At 35.5% G+C, this 19,041-nt stretch overlaps 1 protein-coding gene across 3 annotated transcripts in view; it reads right to left on the minus strand.

Annotated features, from left to right (window-relative positions):
* PRKD1 (protein kinase D1) overlaps window positions 1-19,041 on the minus strand; it is a 332,982-nt gene that overhangs the window by 68,013 nt on the left and 245,928 nt on the right. The window contains exons 3-5 of one of the 3 annotated variants that reach the window (XM_047863000.1): window positions 11,847-11,978; window positions 10,052-10,212; window positions 69-92 (exon numbers count right to left, since the gene is read on the minus strand). In XM_047863000.1, coding sequence (XP_047718956.1) covers window positions 69-92; window positions 10,052-10,212; window positions 11,847-11,978 — 317 coding nt within the window. The remainder of the gene's footprint in view (window positions 1-68; window positions 93-10,051; window positions 10,213-11,846; window positions 11,979-19,041) is intronic. The other 2 variants (XM_047863002.1, XM_047863001.1) reach the window with 2 other exon arrangements.

Below are 19,041 nucleotides of genomic sequence, written 5' to 3' on the forward strand. Positions count from 1 at the left end.
TTAGTATAATGTTGTTTTACAAAAGATGGTGAAGCATATTCCTATTGCCAGGTAGAATTAGTACCTACCTCAAAGCCAGGACTCACAGGAGACTGAAACATGAAGTTGTAAGGGCAAAAAGCAGGCAAAGGTGCAGAAAAAAGGGGAAGAAAGACAAGAAAATGATGTTATTTGAAGAAAGCGATGCATGTTATCAATAATGTTTTATACAGGTGCATTTTCAAGCAAAATGTTACACTAATCAGTCTTTATGGCCACAAACACACCTGAGTTAGAAATAAGTTTTAACATTTAAATGGAACTATAGACACTAAGTCAAGACGGCAAAAACACAGTTTACAGTTAAGAGTTGGTAGAGGTTAAAAAAAATCTACTTGTTACGGTGTCAATGATGAAAGACAGCTCTTTCACCTTGTTGAAAATAAATTATAGTCAGAATGAAGCATTTTTGACCTTTACGTGAAAGATTAGATTTTCTTCACAATAATTCATCCTCTCAATGGCAAAAGAATGAAAAAGGTCATCAAAGTAATCAAATGTTACGTAGTTGTTATCTGCCTGCAGGCAAGAATAAGCTGATGAATAATCAGTATTAGTAGTTTACAAACCTGGAAAGTCCAACAGTGGGTTAGAGTTTTAGTGAGAGAAATATACCTACAGTTGATTCTTTGCTCATTTTACAGTCTTTGTTGCATATTACTGTTTTATGTCTGATTTCGCTCAAGGTTGAAGTATAAATCAAAGTAGAAAGATTATTCTGAAATTTTTTTTTAAAAAGAGTATCAATGAAAAATGAAAGAAACCTCTTGGTTAAGTGGACAATACATATCTATATTTATACTGAATATCATATTCTTTCTATCCCAAATCAAAGCTAAAATAGACCTGACTCTTTTTGTTTTTTGTTTTTTTTAATTTTTTTTTTAACGTTTATTTATTTTTGAGACAGAGGAAGACAGAGCATGAACGGGGGAGGGTCAGAGAGAGGGAGACACAGAATCTGAAACAGGCTCCAGGCTCTGAGCTGTCAGCACAGAGCCCGACACGGGGCTCAAATTCATAGACCGCAAGATCATGACCTGAGCCGAAGTCGGCCACTTAACCAACTGAGCCACCCAGGTGCCCCTACCTGACTCTTTTTCTTAACAAAAATGCATGGCTGTTGTTCTCAGAACCCCCATCCTATTCTGCAATGTACAACCTGCAATCAGAGACATTGAGAAGTGGTGTACATTTAGAGGTTCTGCCAAGATTAACTGTTACCCATTGATACTTGCTACATTTCTGGATTGACATGAAGCATGTGCAGAATTCAGGGTAAACAACTGCCCATGTGAACATATCCAAACATGACTTTTGAGGATGTCGGGTAGGAAGACCTTCCTTTGCCCTATGGTCCCTCTATCTAGACTTAGAAGCAAATTGACATGAGACAGATTAACACAAGAAAATCAAATTTAATAGGTGTATGCACAGGGAATCAGCATAGATACGAAATTCCAAAGACAATGAGGCAACACGAAGGTTATATGAGCTAAGGAGAGGAGTAGGGTCTGAGGATATGGAGGGGAAGAAGGTCATTAGCAAGAAGGTGAAAGGAGATGTTTAGAAAAACAAGGTTGCCCCATCTTGTAGATAAGTTCCTTAGGTAAGGGGGAGTTTTTATTAATAGTTGCTTCCCGTTAAAGCTCTCCTTTCCAATGTAAATTCAGGCACTCTTAGGGGAGGCAGAGAGCTTTTCCTGCATCTCCTGGGTTTTGATTGCTTTTAACTAAAAAAAAAATCTTTGCATCAAAGTGGCCCATTGTGGGGCAGCCTGCCCTAGGCCCCTACAAGGAAATATAACCCTGCTTGTGTGTGGTTTTATGGAACATTGTCATAAGAGGTGGCAAAGCTTTCTCTTTCTCAAGTTTCCAAAATAAGGTATTATCCTTATCATAAATATATTTGATATATAAAGCTGATGATTTTCCTCCAATTTGAAAGCCCTGAATACCTTTACTCTGGGCTCTCATCAGAATTGAGTTTTAGCTGAGTGCTACTCAGCTCATATTTGAAGATGATCTATGCAATATACATTCACTTATTCCTCTAAGTCACCATTTCTCAAAGTGTATTCCCCCCCGCCAGGATATCCCCAGGTTTTACGAGAAAAAGGGGTTCTATATTTGAGTCAGTATAGGAACACTGTTTTCATTATCCCAAGACTCTGAGGCCCATAATTATGCTTACTAAATATTACCACGTCCAATACGTAGACAGACCATGAAGCACTTTCCAGTGATCATTTGATCAGGAAATGGGTTTTTTTGCAGAATATTTGATAGGGCCATTACTTTGAAGAAAATATTTTGGGAACACACAGCTCTTTCCCCCTTGCTAGCAAGTTAGAATCACCAGAAATGTCTGGTGATAAAGATAAAAGATAGAGCCACCTATTACTTTAGTAGTTGATTGTAATATTATACTATAGTTTTGTTTTTATTTTTGTTTCCCTTGAAGGAAGATCACAAGAATTACAGTTTTTCATCTGTAATGAAAACTACTGTAGAAAACAATGTTAACTATGCAAATAATAGGCATATTAGGATAATGTGGCATACTACTTTTCATTTAGCACCCAAAGAAGCTGTTTCCCATTATTAAATAATATAATTCCTATACCCCATTTTCATTAACTGATAGGAATTTCAGAAAAAATTAACTATTAATTATTCTGATATAATATTTTATTTCTCACATGACCTGTGATGAAGAAACCTAATAACTTTATAACTCATGATTTTTTTTTGTTTCTAGCTTTTAGCTATTATGAATAAAGTTACAAACATGCTTCCAACAATATCATTCACATTGGCACCCCTTCAAAATAAAATACTTGGGTATAAATCTAACCAGTTATGTATAAGATCTGCTTGAGGAAAACTATAAAAATTTGATGAAAGAAGTAAAATAAGAACTAAATAATGGAGAAACATTCCATATTCATGGACAGGAAAATTTAATATTGTCAAGCTGTCAGTTCTTCTCAACTTGATCTATAGATTTAATGCAATCCCAATCAAAATCCTAGCAACTTATTTTATGGATGTCAATAAACGGATTCTAAAATTTAGGAGGAAAGGAAAAAAAAAACAGAATAGCCAACATAATATTGAAGGAAAAGAACAGAATTGGAGGACTGACGCTACCTGACTTCAAGACTTACTATAAAGCTACAATAATCAAAACAGTGTGTTACTGGTGAAGAAGAGACAAGTATCATATGACTTCAATCATATGTGGAATTTAAGATACAAAACAGAGAACATAAGGGAAGGAAAGCAAAAATAATATAAAAACAGGGAGGGGGACAAACCATAAGAGACTATTAAATACAGAGAACAAGCAGAGGGTTGCTGGAGGGGTTTTTTTTGGAGGTGGGCTAAATGGGTAAGGGGCATTAAGGACACTTGTTGGGGTGAGCACTGGGTGTTACTACAGGGGATGAATCACTGGATTCCACCTGAAACCATTATTGCACTATATGCTAATTTGGATGTAAATTTAAAAAAATAAATAAAATAATAAAAATAAAAATAAAATCTTAAAAAAAGAAAGAAGAGACAAATAGATCAATGTATCAGATTAGTGTGCCCCAAAACAGACCTTCATAAATATCAACTGATCTCTGACAAAAAAACAAAGGCAATACAATATACAAAGATTCCTCAACAAACGGCACTAGAAGAACTAAACATTAACATGCAAAAAATTAATGTAGATACATACCTTACATACTTTAGTAAAAATTAACTCTAAATGGACCACAGACCTTAATGTAAAGTACAATACTATGACATTCCTAGAAGATAACATAGGATAAAAACCTACATGGCTTTGGATATGGTGATAGCTTTTTAGAAATAAAATCAAAGGCACAATTCATGAAAGAAACATCTGATAAACTGAACTTCATTAAAATTAAAAAAAAGACTTCTGTTCTGCAAAACACATTGCTAAGAGAATTAGAAGACAAGCCACAGACTGGGAGGAAATATATGTAAAATATTTGCAAAAGATAGATCTAATAAAGGATTATTATCTAAAATATACAAAGAACTCTTAAAACTCAACAATAAGAAAACAACTTAATTTTAAAAATGGGCCAAAAACCTTAAAAGACACCTCACTAAAGAAGACAGTGCCTGGGTGGCTCAGTCAGTAGAGCATGAGACTCCTGATCTTGGGATTTTAAATTGGAGGCCCACATTGGGTATGGATATTACTTAAAAACAAAAATATTTAAGCAACAACAAAAGAAGATATAAGCAGACAGCAAATAAGCATATGAAAGAAGCTCTACATCATATGTCATCAGGAAAATGCAAATTAAAACAATGAAATACCACCATATACCTATCAGAATGGCCAAAATCCAGAACACTAGTAACACCAAATGCTAATAAGGACAAGGAGCAATAGGGACTCTCATCCATTGCTGGTGGGAATGCAAAATAGTACAGCCACTTTGAAGACAGTTTCATGGTTTCTTAAAAAACCTAACATACTCTTACCTTATAATCTAGCAATCAAACATTATGATACTCAGAAGAATTAAAAAAAGCTTTTGTCTACATAAAAACCTGTACATGGATGTTTATAGTAGCCTATTCATAACTGCTCAAAATTGGAGGCAGCCAAGATGTCCTGCGGATAAACAAACTGTGGACACCTAGACAATGGATATTATTCCATACTAAGAGGAAAGAGTTGTCAGGCCATGAAAAGATATGGAGGAAACTTAAATGCATATTACTAAGTAAAAGAACCCAATCTGGAAAGGGTACATACTGTATGATTCCAACTAGAAGACATTCTGGAAAAGGCAAAGCTATGGAGAAAGTAAAAAGATCACTGGTTAGCAGGACTGGGTGAAAGGGAAGAGGGACAACAGCTGGAGCACAGAGGATTTTTAGGGCAGTGAAAACACTTTGTATGATACCATAATGATGAATACATCATTATACATTTGCCCAAATCCACAGAATGTACAAGGCTGAACCCTAAAAAATGGGACTTTAGGTGATTATGATGTGTCAGTGTAGACTCATCAGTATTAAGAAAACTACTGCTCTGGCAAGTAATGCTGGTAACAGGGGCGGGGAGGTGGGGGTTAAACAATGCATGGGTTGGGGCAGGTGGTATATGGGAAATCTTTGTACCTTCTTTTCAATTTTGCTGAGAACCTAAAACTGCTCGAAAAAATGAGGTCTAAAAAAATGAAAAAGCAAGAAATTAAAAAAAATGCTTGTACATATCTTTCTATATATGCCTATACACATTTCTGCTGAATATAAACCAAGGAGTAGAACTGTGGATTCACATGTTACTCATATGTTCAGATTTAGCAGATAAATGCCAACCATTTTTCCAAAGTTGTTGAACCAATTTATATTCACAGTAGTAGTGTATGAGAGTTCCAGTTGCTTAATATCTTCATCGATACTTGTTATTATCAGTTTTATTTTTAATGTTAGACATTCTGGTATAGAGATATTTCACTGTAGATTAACTTTAGACTCCTTGATAACTAATGATGCAAAGGACATTTTTATGTTTATTGATTATGTTCTTTTATAAAGTGCTGTTAAAACAAATATTTTTGCCTATACCTTAAATGGGGTTGTCTGTCTTCTAAATTTTTATAGATGTTCTTTATATATTCCTTATATATTTATATATATGCATCTTTTATAATATACATATGTTGAAAATATCTTCTTCCAGTGACTTGCTTTCCGTTCAATGGTATTTTTTGCTGCAAACAATTTCTGAATTTTAAAGATGTCTAATTTATCACTTTTTCCCTTTGACATCAGTGATGTGAGTCCTGTTTAAAAAGGTTTTCCCAACTCCAAGTTCTTGTAGATACCCTTCTCTGTTAGCTCCTAGAAGCTCCCAATGCACCATGAATTGATTTTGTATGTGGTATAAGGTAGGATCAAGATTCATGTTTTCCATACAGATATCCAATTGGTCCTAGAAATATTTGTTGAAAAGATCAGCCTTTTTTCATAGCAGTGATATTCTTGTCAGAAATCAGTTGGCTTTGTCTATATACGTAGTTTCTCAACTCTCTTTGTTCTGTTTGATTGGTTTATTGTTCTGTTGTTGCATAACACCACATTATTTTTTGATACTCAGACCTTGTATAATCTACACTGTCTTAACAGTCGCTTTATAATATGTTTGGAAATTTTCCAGCTCGGTTCTACCTCAGGAGTTCTCAACGCCAGCATGACTGACATTTGGTGCCACTTTGTTGTGGGGGCCATCCTGTGCACTGATCTCTCTGCGATTTCCTTCTAAGACATTGGTCCCTTAAATCCTAATTGCTTTGGTTGCTTTTGGGCACCTCCAAATATTTTGTTCTGTTCTCTTCTGTTATATTTTATTCAGCTTGTATAATTGTCCCTTGTAGAACAGTTGATCAGATACAAGCTTCTTCATAGCTAGGAGCAGAAGTTCTGAAAGAGATTATTTCACTTTTTGCCTAAGATTAAGTCTTGTATAACACGGTTTCAACTGATTTTGATTTTTCCCCAATACTACAAGAACATTTGTAAATAAAAATAAAAAGATGAATAAAGCATAGAGAAATGATAGGATTATTTAATCCTGACTTCTCTTTTGTAATTTTCTTAAGACTATAAAATTAATATGGTCTTAATAAGTATACTTATAGTATATAATATATACTATATATATAATATAATATATATGATACATATATATACATATATATACATAATATATAATATATATAATACACATCATACATAATATATATATAATACATATAATACATAACATATATAATACAATAATATAATACAACATATTAATGTATCCTACTCAAGGACCTACTGAGTTTTTCTCATTTCCTTCTAATGCTGGTGATGGTGTGCAGAGAGGTATACACCCCTGCTGAGCTGTTATACCATAAATTGACTTCATTTTGGGTCTTCTTAAAAGATGGACTGCTTTATGGTTGGTATAATGAATACCGTTTACTGCCAAAATTGATGATAGATAAAGCCTATCATATGATTTATGTTGTTATGCTCGTTTTCTATCTTAGTGGCATTATGGAAATCTGAGATTCAATTTAGGTGCCAAAAATGAATAAATTAATAGAATTATCAGTGTGTTAATCTGTATGTGAAATGGTGATTTTATAGTCAAAATAAGTCATCAAGCATGGATAGGAGAAACATTTTCTTACATTTGAGAGAAAATCTATACACTTGTCATGGCAGGCTTGCAATATGGGTGATATAATGAGATTAATAAGCAATGTCATCTTTATCTCGGTCATCATCTTTTTTGGAAATGGAAAAATATCCCTTATGGTATACAGAACTAAAAGGTTTTACTACTATTGACATAATATTTCTTTTGATTACGCATTTACTCTAAATTTTAAACTAATTACTGACCTTTTCTGCCTTGCCCAGGGATAAAGAGGGACATATTCACTGTACTCCAACATGCCTGGGTACAGCGGGGTGGCTTTGTTCCTACATAAAGTAAGTAGCCAAGGCATGACCATGACCCAAGGCAACTGGAAAATACGTGCCCTCCTCAAAGCAGGCCAGTATTTCTTCCTTTCTCAGGTATTGGATAAATCAAAAGATAAAGAGGTATCCTATGAAGGCACAAAAAGCTTTGACACATGTAAAACATGACATTCAGAGCCAGGATGTCAAATAGTATCACAAACATTATTTCCACGGGCATTTCTTATTTAATGGCTACCCGTTGGGCATTTTACACAAGTTTATGAAAGTTTAGGATAACAACATTTTTCAAAGTATTTTATGGCCCCAATATTTTCTCACCTCACAAATATCTGATTTGATCACAATTATACCAGCATTCTTGACAGACATCGTTGAAATTTGATTTTTAAAAATATATATTAAAAAAACATTTTAAGCATTCTACTATAAAAATTTCCATTCAGCAATAAAGCAGTAGTAAGTTTCAACATTTCATGTAAAACATAACTTGTGATCAACTAATTGAAATGATGAAATAATTTAATTTGGCTAAATAAAGCAATTAAATAATTTGATTTAAAAACTTGTATTATAGTCTATAGATAGGTAACCTAAATTATATTTATATGTAAATGGTATATATTTCTAAATATATGCATGTAAATAATTTAAATATGTAATTTAATTTATACTTATAACATGTAAATTATATGTGATGTTTTGAAGTATATATATGCATGTCTGTGTATATATGTATATACATGAATTTGTGTGTATATGTACATATTATAAAAAGTTGAGAAAGATCTAAAAGAAGAATCTTTAGCATTCATCATCTAATTTATTATAATAATGAAAGGCTTTAAAGCTTTAGATTCATTGTGGGATGTTAAATAATTTTTAAAGAATTTGAAAACAATATATAATTAATTTACAATTTTGTTTCTTAAACTTACTTGTAAGTGTTCTATAAATAGTATGAGTCTCAGTGACTATCTTAAAAGCAAGAGTAACTGCTAGCACTTGAAAAGTCACTACTTACAAAAATTCAAACTAAATCAAGGAATTTTAGAATTGGGAAGCTGACATGAGAGTTATTTGAAAAAGTAAATAGCTTTTGATTTAAGCACCTTTTTTTTAATGTCTGTTTATTTTTGAGAGCGAGAGAGAAAGTGTGAGTAAGGAAGGGGCAAAGAGAGAGGGGGACAGAGGATCTGAAGCAGGTTCTGAACTGACAGCAGAGAGCCCAACATGGGGCTTGAACCCACAAAGTGTGAAATCGTGAGCTCAGCCAAAGTCAGACACTTAACCGACTGAGCCAAACCAGGTGCCCTAATTTAAGCATCTTTCAATGAAAATATCCCTAGTTCCAATTAATGCAACATTATGGAATAATATAAAATGATACACATACATTCTGAATAGTTACCAAACATAATATATTCTTCTAGTTAACAGCAGGATTAAGTACTTGCCTTCCTCCAACAGACTCACTTCATGAAAGACTGAAAACACAACAAACTCTCAATTTTAAGTCAGTCATGGGAAAATAGTATGACATTTTCCTATTTACCAAAATGAGCATGCATTTGAATTATATGTCTTGTTCATGCTGTAACAAAATTGAAGTGATAAGGATCACAACAAAATATTTTCCAAACAAGGGACTAATACAACTTTTGAGAGATGTCTTCAAAATTTATTGCCCTTCTCCACATCAAGAGGGATGAATTTAACCTTACTGTTTTAATAATTTTTAATTTTTTTCAATTGATTTTTACAATAGCTAGATTACTAAAAAGTCTTTAGGGGAGGGAGTAAATACGGGAAATTTAAGGCCTCACATTGTTCACCTATTTTCCTATTTTAAATAATTCACATAATTACCACAATTTTTACTTGGTTGTGAATGTTTGGAAAATTCGAATTTAAATTTCTTAAAAAATATTTAAGTCCTATCCACAAAAGTGTTTAGAGCTAATGGAAATACTTAAAGCATTTGAGTGCTATTGTTCTCATAGCATTTGTCAATCTGTGTCACCCTGACAATACCCTGGAATGTATGCCAGTATTGCCAACAAATTAAAGACTTTCATTATTTTCATAAGAACAAATTTAAACTTTTCTCCCAGAATAAATATGCAGCTATGTCACAAAGCACTCTAATAATCTTCAGAGAAGAATATCTTTCATCTTTGGTTTCCCAATTTTGACAAAGTGTGTTTTGCAACATTCACATGTTAGTTTGTGCTGGTCTGGCCCTATGACCACGATGAAACCTTACATATTTTCTAACTGCACTGAGCTCATAAATGAAAGCAAACTTAAAGTTGTTGGATATTTGACGAAGCACTGACCAGTCTACAATACAAACCCTGAAGATACACAGTCAATAACACCCTGGCTGTGTCCTCCCTCCCGGGGTGCTGTCTTGGATTGACACTGTCATCACATTGTCCCACAGATCTCTCATGCAAACGGATAAATGGAAAAACAGGAAGCTGTACCAGGAGGGGCTCGTCAGGGGCACTGGTGGAGAGCTCAGCAGATGCTGTGCGGATGGTGCTGAGCCCAGTGAGAGAAACGTTCGAGAGCCTTCTCCTTCTCACGCCACTGCAATTGTTGGGGATTTTAAATGCACATCTCTTATGGTAATTCAGTCCGCATCCTGGAAAGAGAAAGTAAAAATGATTTTTGTTCAACCATAAATTAAAAGCTCTTCTAGTATCAAGTTATGCATTTTTAAAAATAGTATTGTTTTCGTTTTTCTTGAGGCTATTTAGAAATTCAAATTTTCTTTTGAGCTTTTTCTGTTTTCTTTTCAGAAATTGTAAATAAGGTGGGTTTTGAATTCTGATTCTTTTGGACGAGCTCAGCAACTACTCTGGTTATCATTTTTGTTTAAATGTTCTTGGATATAATGGACTTGGACTTTAAGGGATCTAGCAAAAACAAAAACAAAAACAGAAACAAAAACCCCTAAAACCAACCAAACAAAAAAAGAAAAAACAAAACAAAAAAAAAAACAACAAACAACAAAGAGATCGCCAGAGGCTTTTTTAGCTGCCACAAGTTAATGTGAGTGGACACATAAGGGAAAGTTAATCACAGTGCATCACAACTTTTGAACTTGATGTGAATCCTGGCTCTATATTTTTTTTTGTTTACATGACCTTGCACACCTCAGTTTGGCTATCGACAAAATACGGATAATAACTACACCTTGTAGAATTGTTAAGAAAACATGTTACATTTCTTTACATGCTGGTTTCCACATTTTAGATAATTAGGAAAGCACCATTTTTTGTTTGATATTTCCACTATGTATAGTTCCCTGTGTGTCACACAGGAGGCAAGAAAATTTCCATAAGGCCACACTTCAGGCAGTTTCTTCTAAGTCACTGTCACCTAACTTGTCTTCTCACAGACAGAAATTCAGAAACTGTGGTTAGCTTATTTCTAGGTTGCATCATAAATGCTTGGTTATATTGGCCAAAGTTCAAACAGCTCTACCTCCTACAAGTCAGAGAGAACACTGTATGATTGGAGTATTTTTAAGATTTATAATGGTGTTCTAGTCACTTGAGTTTAAAGAGTTCTTTTCATGGTAAAGTTCATTTTATGGCAAACTATGCTATTGTTAGAAATATGGGCACAAGTTCCAGGCCACCACTCTACAGCTGATTGACCTTGCATGGTTTGATTAATCTCCTAAATTTCTGCTAATTTCAACAAACATTTAGTGAATGCCTACGAATCAAAATTCCAACATGGGGTGCCCGGGCGTCTCAGTCAGTTACACATCCGACTTTGGCTCAGGTCATGATCTCATGGTTTCTGAGTTCGATCCCCGCATTGGGCTCTGTGTTGACAGCTCAGAGCCTAGAGTCTGCTTTGGATTCTGTGTCTCCCTCTCTCTCTGCCCCTTCCCCATTCTTGCTCTCTCTCTCTCTCTCTGTCTCTCAAAAAAAAAAAATATTAAAAAGAATTTTTAAAAAAAATATTGAAAAAATTCCGACTTAAGAAGCAATTATTATTTTCAGTTTGTTGCCAAAATAACCAACACAAAAGAAACACATCCACGTAGTACAGGGAAAATGATATGAGAATCAGGTTTCCCAGATCAGAGCAAATAAGCTGAAGACAGGAAATGTAAAGAAATGAACAGAGCAGAATCCATGCATCCCCAAAATTGCTGAAAGACATAAAGTTAAGAAGACATTATTGTAGAGGGCACAACATAAGCAGGTAACTTATGTGTTCCAGCATGGGATCGACTTGGTTGGGAAGGAAAGACCTTACCTTCGCATTTAAGGCCTTGACGCACCAAACCCCACAGCATTTCTCCACAGTGATCACAGAAAGCCGGAGCTCTATACGAGTGAACAAAAAGAGCGTGGGGACGAATTTGAAAGTCTTCAAAGGTGGCAGAAGCTGTAAAAATAGTAACATTGGAAAATAAGTCAAATAGATACTCTGATCTATAGATAATTAGCATACAGGATAATTATTTTTTTAATGTTTATTTAGTTTTGAGAGAGACAGAGACAGAGAGAGACCGAGTGCAAGCGGGGGAGGAGCATAAAGAGAGAGAGGGGGACAGAATCTGAGGCAGGCTCCAGGCTCCCAGCTCTGAGCTGTCAGCGCAGAGCCCCACGCAGGGCTGGAACTCAGGAACTATGAGATCATGACCTGAGTCAAAACCAAGAGTCTGATGTTTAAGGGACTGAGCCACCCAGAAGCCCTCAGGATAATTAAATATGTAAATATGGATCGAACTCTCTGGGCAAAGTCAGGAAAGATAAGATGCAACATTGCTTGGCTTTAGTGGTGAGACTCCATTCTTCTCACCCACAGCTTTACAGCTGGTGGCAACCCCCTCGCTCTTCTTCCCACTAGTCAAAGGTTCAGGACACTTTGAGGATAGGCAAAACGTGGAAGAAAGCATGAATGAAAGGACAGTTCAATAAGATTTACAAACACCTGCTCTTACTTAAAAATGTTTTGCTTTTTCTTCTCCAAAAAGGCAGTAAGAAATATTAATAGAAAAAAATAAAACTTGATGGATTGAATTTAGACAGATCAGAAGATGGTATACTCGACTATGACCATGAAAAGGTATATCAGAAGGGGGAGTGTCCCTCTGGGAGGCAGGTAAGAAATCTGAGCAGCCTCTTCTTGGGGAGATAGAGTTGTTTGACCTCTTAAGGCAAGATAACCAAGCATTTATAACTAAGTGACCTCTTCACCAATATGTCAGAGAGATTTAATACATACACTGGTGAATTCCAGTCCACTCTTTAAGAAATACATGTTACGAAATCATATTCATGATGCAGGGTATGTTTTGTTTTCGCATATCGTTACTGAGTCTATATAACACTCCTGCAGAATATCGAAATTGATTATTTTTTAATTATATTTTTCCAAATAATATTTCTTATTGTGTTACAAAAGTAGTTCATGCTTTTTGTTGTTGTTCATATCAAGAAATAGAATGATACAGAGAATTGAAAGTAAAAGACCATTCACTTTTCCCATATTCTAATGGGTAGGGGGTATATCTTTTGAGGCTTATTTGCATACATAGCCTAACAAGGAGCCTACCCAGTACAGTCCAGAGTGCCGTCCTGGGAGAGGGAAGAACTGGACCCAGGTTAGACATTACTCAAATGACACTTCACCTAATCATCATGAGCCTGTTTCTCATACATAAAAAGAGAAGGTCTGACTGATGGTAACTTCTCCAAGCCCTGAAAGTTTACACTTCCATTAATGTTAGGACCATGTGTGCTTGATTTCACAAGGTTTTATTCAAAGAGAATTTGGGGGCAAACTTGGCCTTAAATATATTGTTCTATTCTGTCTTTCTCTTCCTTCTGCTTGTCTTCTTGCCTTACTTTTTCTACACACATTTGTTAAGCACCTTCAATGTTGTCAATGGTACAACTGGGCATAAAGATCTAATGATGAGTAACACATCTTTACAGAGTCTACCAAACTAGCAAGAAAGAAGAGTAAAAACAAACAAACCCACAATAAGTATAAAATAACTTCTAAGGTTCAGAGAAACTACAAAATGTGACCTAAGATACTAAATAGAACTAAAACTACAATCTGTAGGCGTTCTGGTTCCCAAATCATGTCCTTTTCACCACACCAGTGATACATCTTATCTTCCTTACCTCTGCCCAAAGAGTTATATCCAATAGCCCCATGATGTGGGAAATAAATAGTTGCAGTTTTCCTATTGTGGCCTTGGAGAGCAGGCTATCGGCTAACAAATCACTCACTGAGTGTACTTAGAAGTGCTTTTGCCTTGCTAACTCAAGTATGGAAGGTGGGAGAGAGTGCATACTAAAAACGTAGGCCATTCAACTCTGCTATGTAGTTGTCCAAAATTAGGAGGACAACTTTGAGGGTATCGCATCTGTCAGGGCAAGTGACAATACAACATACAGGAAAGTGAATCACTTTCACCAGAAAGAATATTGCTGATGGTTCACATAACATACAATTGGATTATAATAAGAGAAAAATTTTAATGGGTTGGTTTTTCTTTGAGGCTTGAATAAAAACACTTTATTCCAAATTAACGTGCTTTATTGTTGAAAATCACCTGTCATCAACTTATTAAAATCATTACTTTTATTCAGTTGGAAAGATAATTAAAATAACAACAATAATTAAGATTTACTGTGCTCTTGGTATATACTGGATACTATGCTAAGAGATTAAGCGTGGGAAGAAGAAGGTGATCAAAGAACCACAAACGACCATGTACCAACACGGCCTACATGAAGTTCTGACTAGAACTTACAATTCTTTATAAAAAGGATTTCAACTGAAGCAAGTTTGAGAAATTGCATGTTAGGTTTCTCACTTTAAGATTCACAATATTATGGTCAATGCTTATCAGTAAAGGAGTATGATTTGGGTACTAATCATCTACTTTTGTGGTCTGGTCAAAACGTGTCTAATTTGGGAATGCAAAATTCTCTTTAAAACTGAGTTCTCTTACTATTGGACAAAAAATTTTTTTTCTAAATATCAAAAAAAAAAAAAATACTGTGTGCCAATCATTAACTCCTTGCTCCTCCCCCCCTCCCACACACACCAGAAGTCACCCCTCAGGACCAAACACCTATGACAATACTATAATACCAATTAGTTAATAATTACTGTAGTTTTCAAAATAAGAAACATTAGTATTTGAGAATACTAATACTAAGGTGCACTTAGATATTTTTGAATTAATCAGAAAAAATATAAATAATTAAACTGAAGTTTTTCAATGACCACACTCCTTCTCCACTCACACCCTACCCCCCTAATTTATGTCAGGTAAGTTTGTTTTTTCACTTTTTGAAGGGTATTAACATTCATAAGCAGTTAGCACCCTTGACTTATGTTTAAATGCCATTTTCTAAAGTTCAATTTTAATATTCTCCTGTTAATTTTAGAATAATTAAATACATTTTTAAAATAAAACTACCAAGTGTGGGGAGGTTTTCCATCCATTTGAAATCAAAGCACAACATCCATTCATTATGAATTTACCTGTTCTGCACCCTGGGGGAAATCAGCATTAGCTGAGTGTATGCATGCCATCTCACCTAATCACAAAATTGCACTTCAGAGATAATCACTTAGTACAGGAAAACAAAGTGAATGCTGTAATTCCATTTCACTTAAGTTTTGGAATCAAAATGGACAGATAAGGGAAGGAATATTAAAGAGTCTAGAGGTTCCAAGAGAGGAACAATGTGCTATCTGTCAGTATGTCATAATCAATCAACCGACCTAAATTAGAAGCATGTGACAGGGCTACAAACTCAGCACAATGGGCCCCTTATACTGGTATTTGTGTCTCTTTGATTTGCTCTATTCAAAGTCTATTGTTATGCTCCAGTGTGCAGGAGAGGAGAAAATGACATGCTTTCCTTAGTCATTGAGCATTTGAAACAGGTAATTGAGCCAAAAACTCTAAAATAATCAGTAATTCTCTTAAGGTTCATTATGAATTGTTGCACAAAATGGAATAAACTGTTTGGTTAGCAGCACAGAAGATGAGGCATCTGAAGCAAAATAAATAATCTCTGGAGGTCAAAACTATTTGCATAATAAAATAAAATAATGTCAGCTCCTCCAAGATTTCCAGTCTTTTTTTTTTATTATTGGTAATCTTGGCAATTTGGGAGAAGCATTAACTCTTTCCAGCATTGATGATTTGGGACAGATGCAATAAGAGAAAAGGTTAACACGCTGCAAGTATTATCTCATTCCATTTTTCACAAGCAATCTATGACGTAGGTATTATTATTATCCCCACTTTACAAGTGAGAATACTGAGTCTCAGAGAAATTAAAGAGCTGTCCTAGGTAACAGAGGATCTTGGTTCAGTCTTCACACCCTGAACCATATGAATTCTCTAAGCCACTCTGAATAAAATTATCATATTTCTCTGTCCATTAAAACATTATGGATTATAAACTGCATCTTTATTTTATGAGTCTCTGGAGAAGATTTTTAAAAATTGCAATGAGGGGCGCCTGGGTGGCGCAGTCGGTTAAGCGTCCGACTTCAGCCAGGTCGCGATCTCGCGGTCCGTGAGTTCGAGCCCCACGTCAGGCTCTGGGCTGATGGCTTGGAGCCTGGAGCCTGTTTCCCATTCTGTGTCTCCCTGTCTCTCTGCCCCTCCCCCGTTCATGCTCTGTCTCTCTCTGTCCCAAAAATAAATAAACGTTGAAAAAAAAATTTTAAAAAAAATTGCAATGAAATATAACACATTATCCTAGTATCATGCATCCTTATCTCAGAGATGTAAAAGATACTGGGGAGAAAAAGAGTCCATGAAATTAACACATAGAATGAAATTAATTCAGTTTGTGATCAAATATCCTTTTAAAAGCTTTCTCCATGAACTTCATTTTTTGAAATCCTTCTGCCTCCAAACAAATTGGGAGTTAGTAACAATAACTGGTTTCTAAATTGTTACAAAAATCAAAGGTAATGCATCACTAACAGCCAACTGGAATTTTGTATCCACGCAATAACCAGTGTTGCCACATTCAATTGACACAGTCTGGCCAAGAGCAAAACATTATGAAGTTTCTTAAAGCTCTTAAGATTTGTAGATAAATTTCCTTTTTCCTTAACCTCCAGAATATTGGAAATAGCTTCTGGATACCATTCCCACATAAATATACCTACTCATCAGTTTTAAGGTATGAGGTATGGATAAGGAACCATATCTACTTGCATATCCTATCTTGCATCCAGACACACACATAATATACATACATCATCCTCTGTTTCCTGAGAGCTTCCATTAGTGCAATGATGACTTCCTCACATATCAGTTTATTGCATTTATGAATTTCAAATTAAAAAAAAGATTTTTTTAATACTGAGACCCAAACACTCCTCTGTAACTTCTACATGGCCTACGTCTTTCGTAAAATAGCTCATGGTGGCCAAGAAGTCCGTTCTTCAAGCACAGAATTGAATGATGCTGGTTTTATTAGTATATCTACAACCTACCAGGTGATGTAGTGTATGTTTGAAATAGAAAAATGACAAGGAAAAGTACGTGTTGTTGAGGGTTCAAAATCAAACGTGGATGAGAGACCCATAACTAATCATAATAGAAAATGCAGAGATGCAAACACCAAAGAAAGGGTGACTAGAACTAACTGGGTCTCTCAGAGAAAGCTTCATCAAGGATGGACATTGAACAGAATCTTGAAGGATGAAGTGTGCTACATTTAGAAAAAAAGAGAATGGGATTAAGAGAGAACATTTTTATGCAGTCTGATTTTACTTAATTATAGCCAATTTTAGGATTATCTACATATTTCTTTATAATTATAATTACTGTGAGTTCTTGATATTTCATCTTTGCTGCACTGTTAGGACAGTTAGCAAAGTGACTCCGACTTTCCATGTGCATGTACCTGAAGGATGACAATACATCATTTCCATGCTATTGTGGCCCAAGTATTTGACAGCGTTTGCAAAATTAAGCTTGCATATATCTGCACTACCTCTGCTTAGCCATACACTCATATCTGTCCCCTGAGGCTGGTGATTTCTTTCTGCTTCTTCATTTGTCCCAGTCCCTCCAAGCCATGGGCTTTTTTTTTTAATGTTTATTTATTTTGAGAGGGAGAGGGAGAGCACAAGTGGTGGAGGGGCAGAGAGAGGGAGAGAGGGAATCCCAAGCAGACTCCGCACTGTCAGCACAGAGCCCGACCTGGGGCTCAAACCCACGAACCAAACTGTGAGGTCACGACCTGACCCAAAATCAAGAATTGGAGCCACCCAGGTGCCCCACTCCAAGTCATGTCTGTACCAGTTTCTCCCTTTGAAGAAACGAGAGATGGGAATTTCTATTTTTGACTTATATCTGACCAGAAAAATGTTAGTGAGGTGCAATGATGGGAACTTGGGAGGCTATGAATATCCCAGAGGGTATAGCAGCCAAGAGAAAGAAACCCATAAAATGTGTTTAGATATGTTGATTAGGCAGTTCAGAAAGTTCTGGGAAAATATTTTATAGGTCCACAGCCAGAGGACCTTAAAAAATGGCTCTGAAAGGAATGATCTCTCAAGCCAATTGATAGCACAATAACAAGTTACCCTAATTAGGAAGAAAAAGGAGGGGTGGCTACAGAAGCTGGCATAACTGCTCAGGGAAGTCTCTGATCAGCTCATACTGGGAAAGAAAATGCAGCAGTTACAGAAGGAGTGGCACAGAGTCCGGTGAAGGTGAATGTGGCTCCAGTTAAGGAGAGCCACCCCAAGAAGACTAAGAGAAGAAAAACCCAAAGCTCTGAAAAAGTCTGAAACACAGCAAAAGACCTTTCAGTTGTGTTATATGTGGAAAGAATGAAGCAGAGATAGTCCTGAACCATGAAAAACAAATAGTTTAATGCTAATACATGAAATAGAAAAAGCTAAACTCTTCAGCTGCAATATTTTCCTATCTGTCCTAGGAGAAGGGAACTATTTTCAAACAACAACAAAAAATTAGAAAAAATATATATATTTGAGAAGAAAACAGAGTAGATGAACAAAGACTATCTAAGAGCTTTAAATGAACTATTTTAAACAGGCCCAAACATTTAAACAGGCCAAAATTATATAGGAGGGCTCAAAATTCACTTTTAAACTTTAAAGGTTTATTTTTTATTTTTTATTTTGAGAGAGGCAGCATGAGCAGATAAGGGACAGAGAGAGAGGGAAAGAGAGAGAATCTCAAGCAGGTTCTGTGCTGTGTGGAGCCTGATGCGGGGCTAGAACTCATGAACCATGAGATCATGACCTGAGCCGAAATCAAGAGTTGGAGGCTTAACCGAGTGAGCCACCCAGGTGTCCCCCAGTTTCAATCTTAAGAAAACACCTACCGCAATATTTAGCAATATTCTAACAGAATCTTATTGGGCTTAATGAAATTATTCTAAAGGCCCTCTCTAAGAAAAATAGAACATATTCT

This window comes from Prionailurus viverrinus, chromosome B3 (genome assembly GCF_022837055.1).
Source record: "Prionailurus viverrinus isolate Anna chromosome B3, UM_Priviv_1.0, whole genome shotgun sequence".
Taxonomy (NCBI): domain Eukaryota; kingdom Metazoa; phylum Chordata; class Mammalia; order Carnivora; family Felidae; genus Prionailurus; species Prionailurus viverrinus.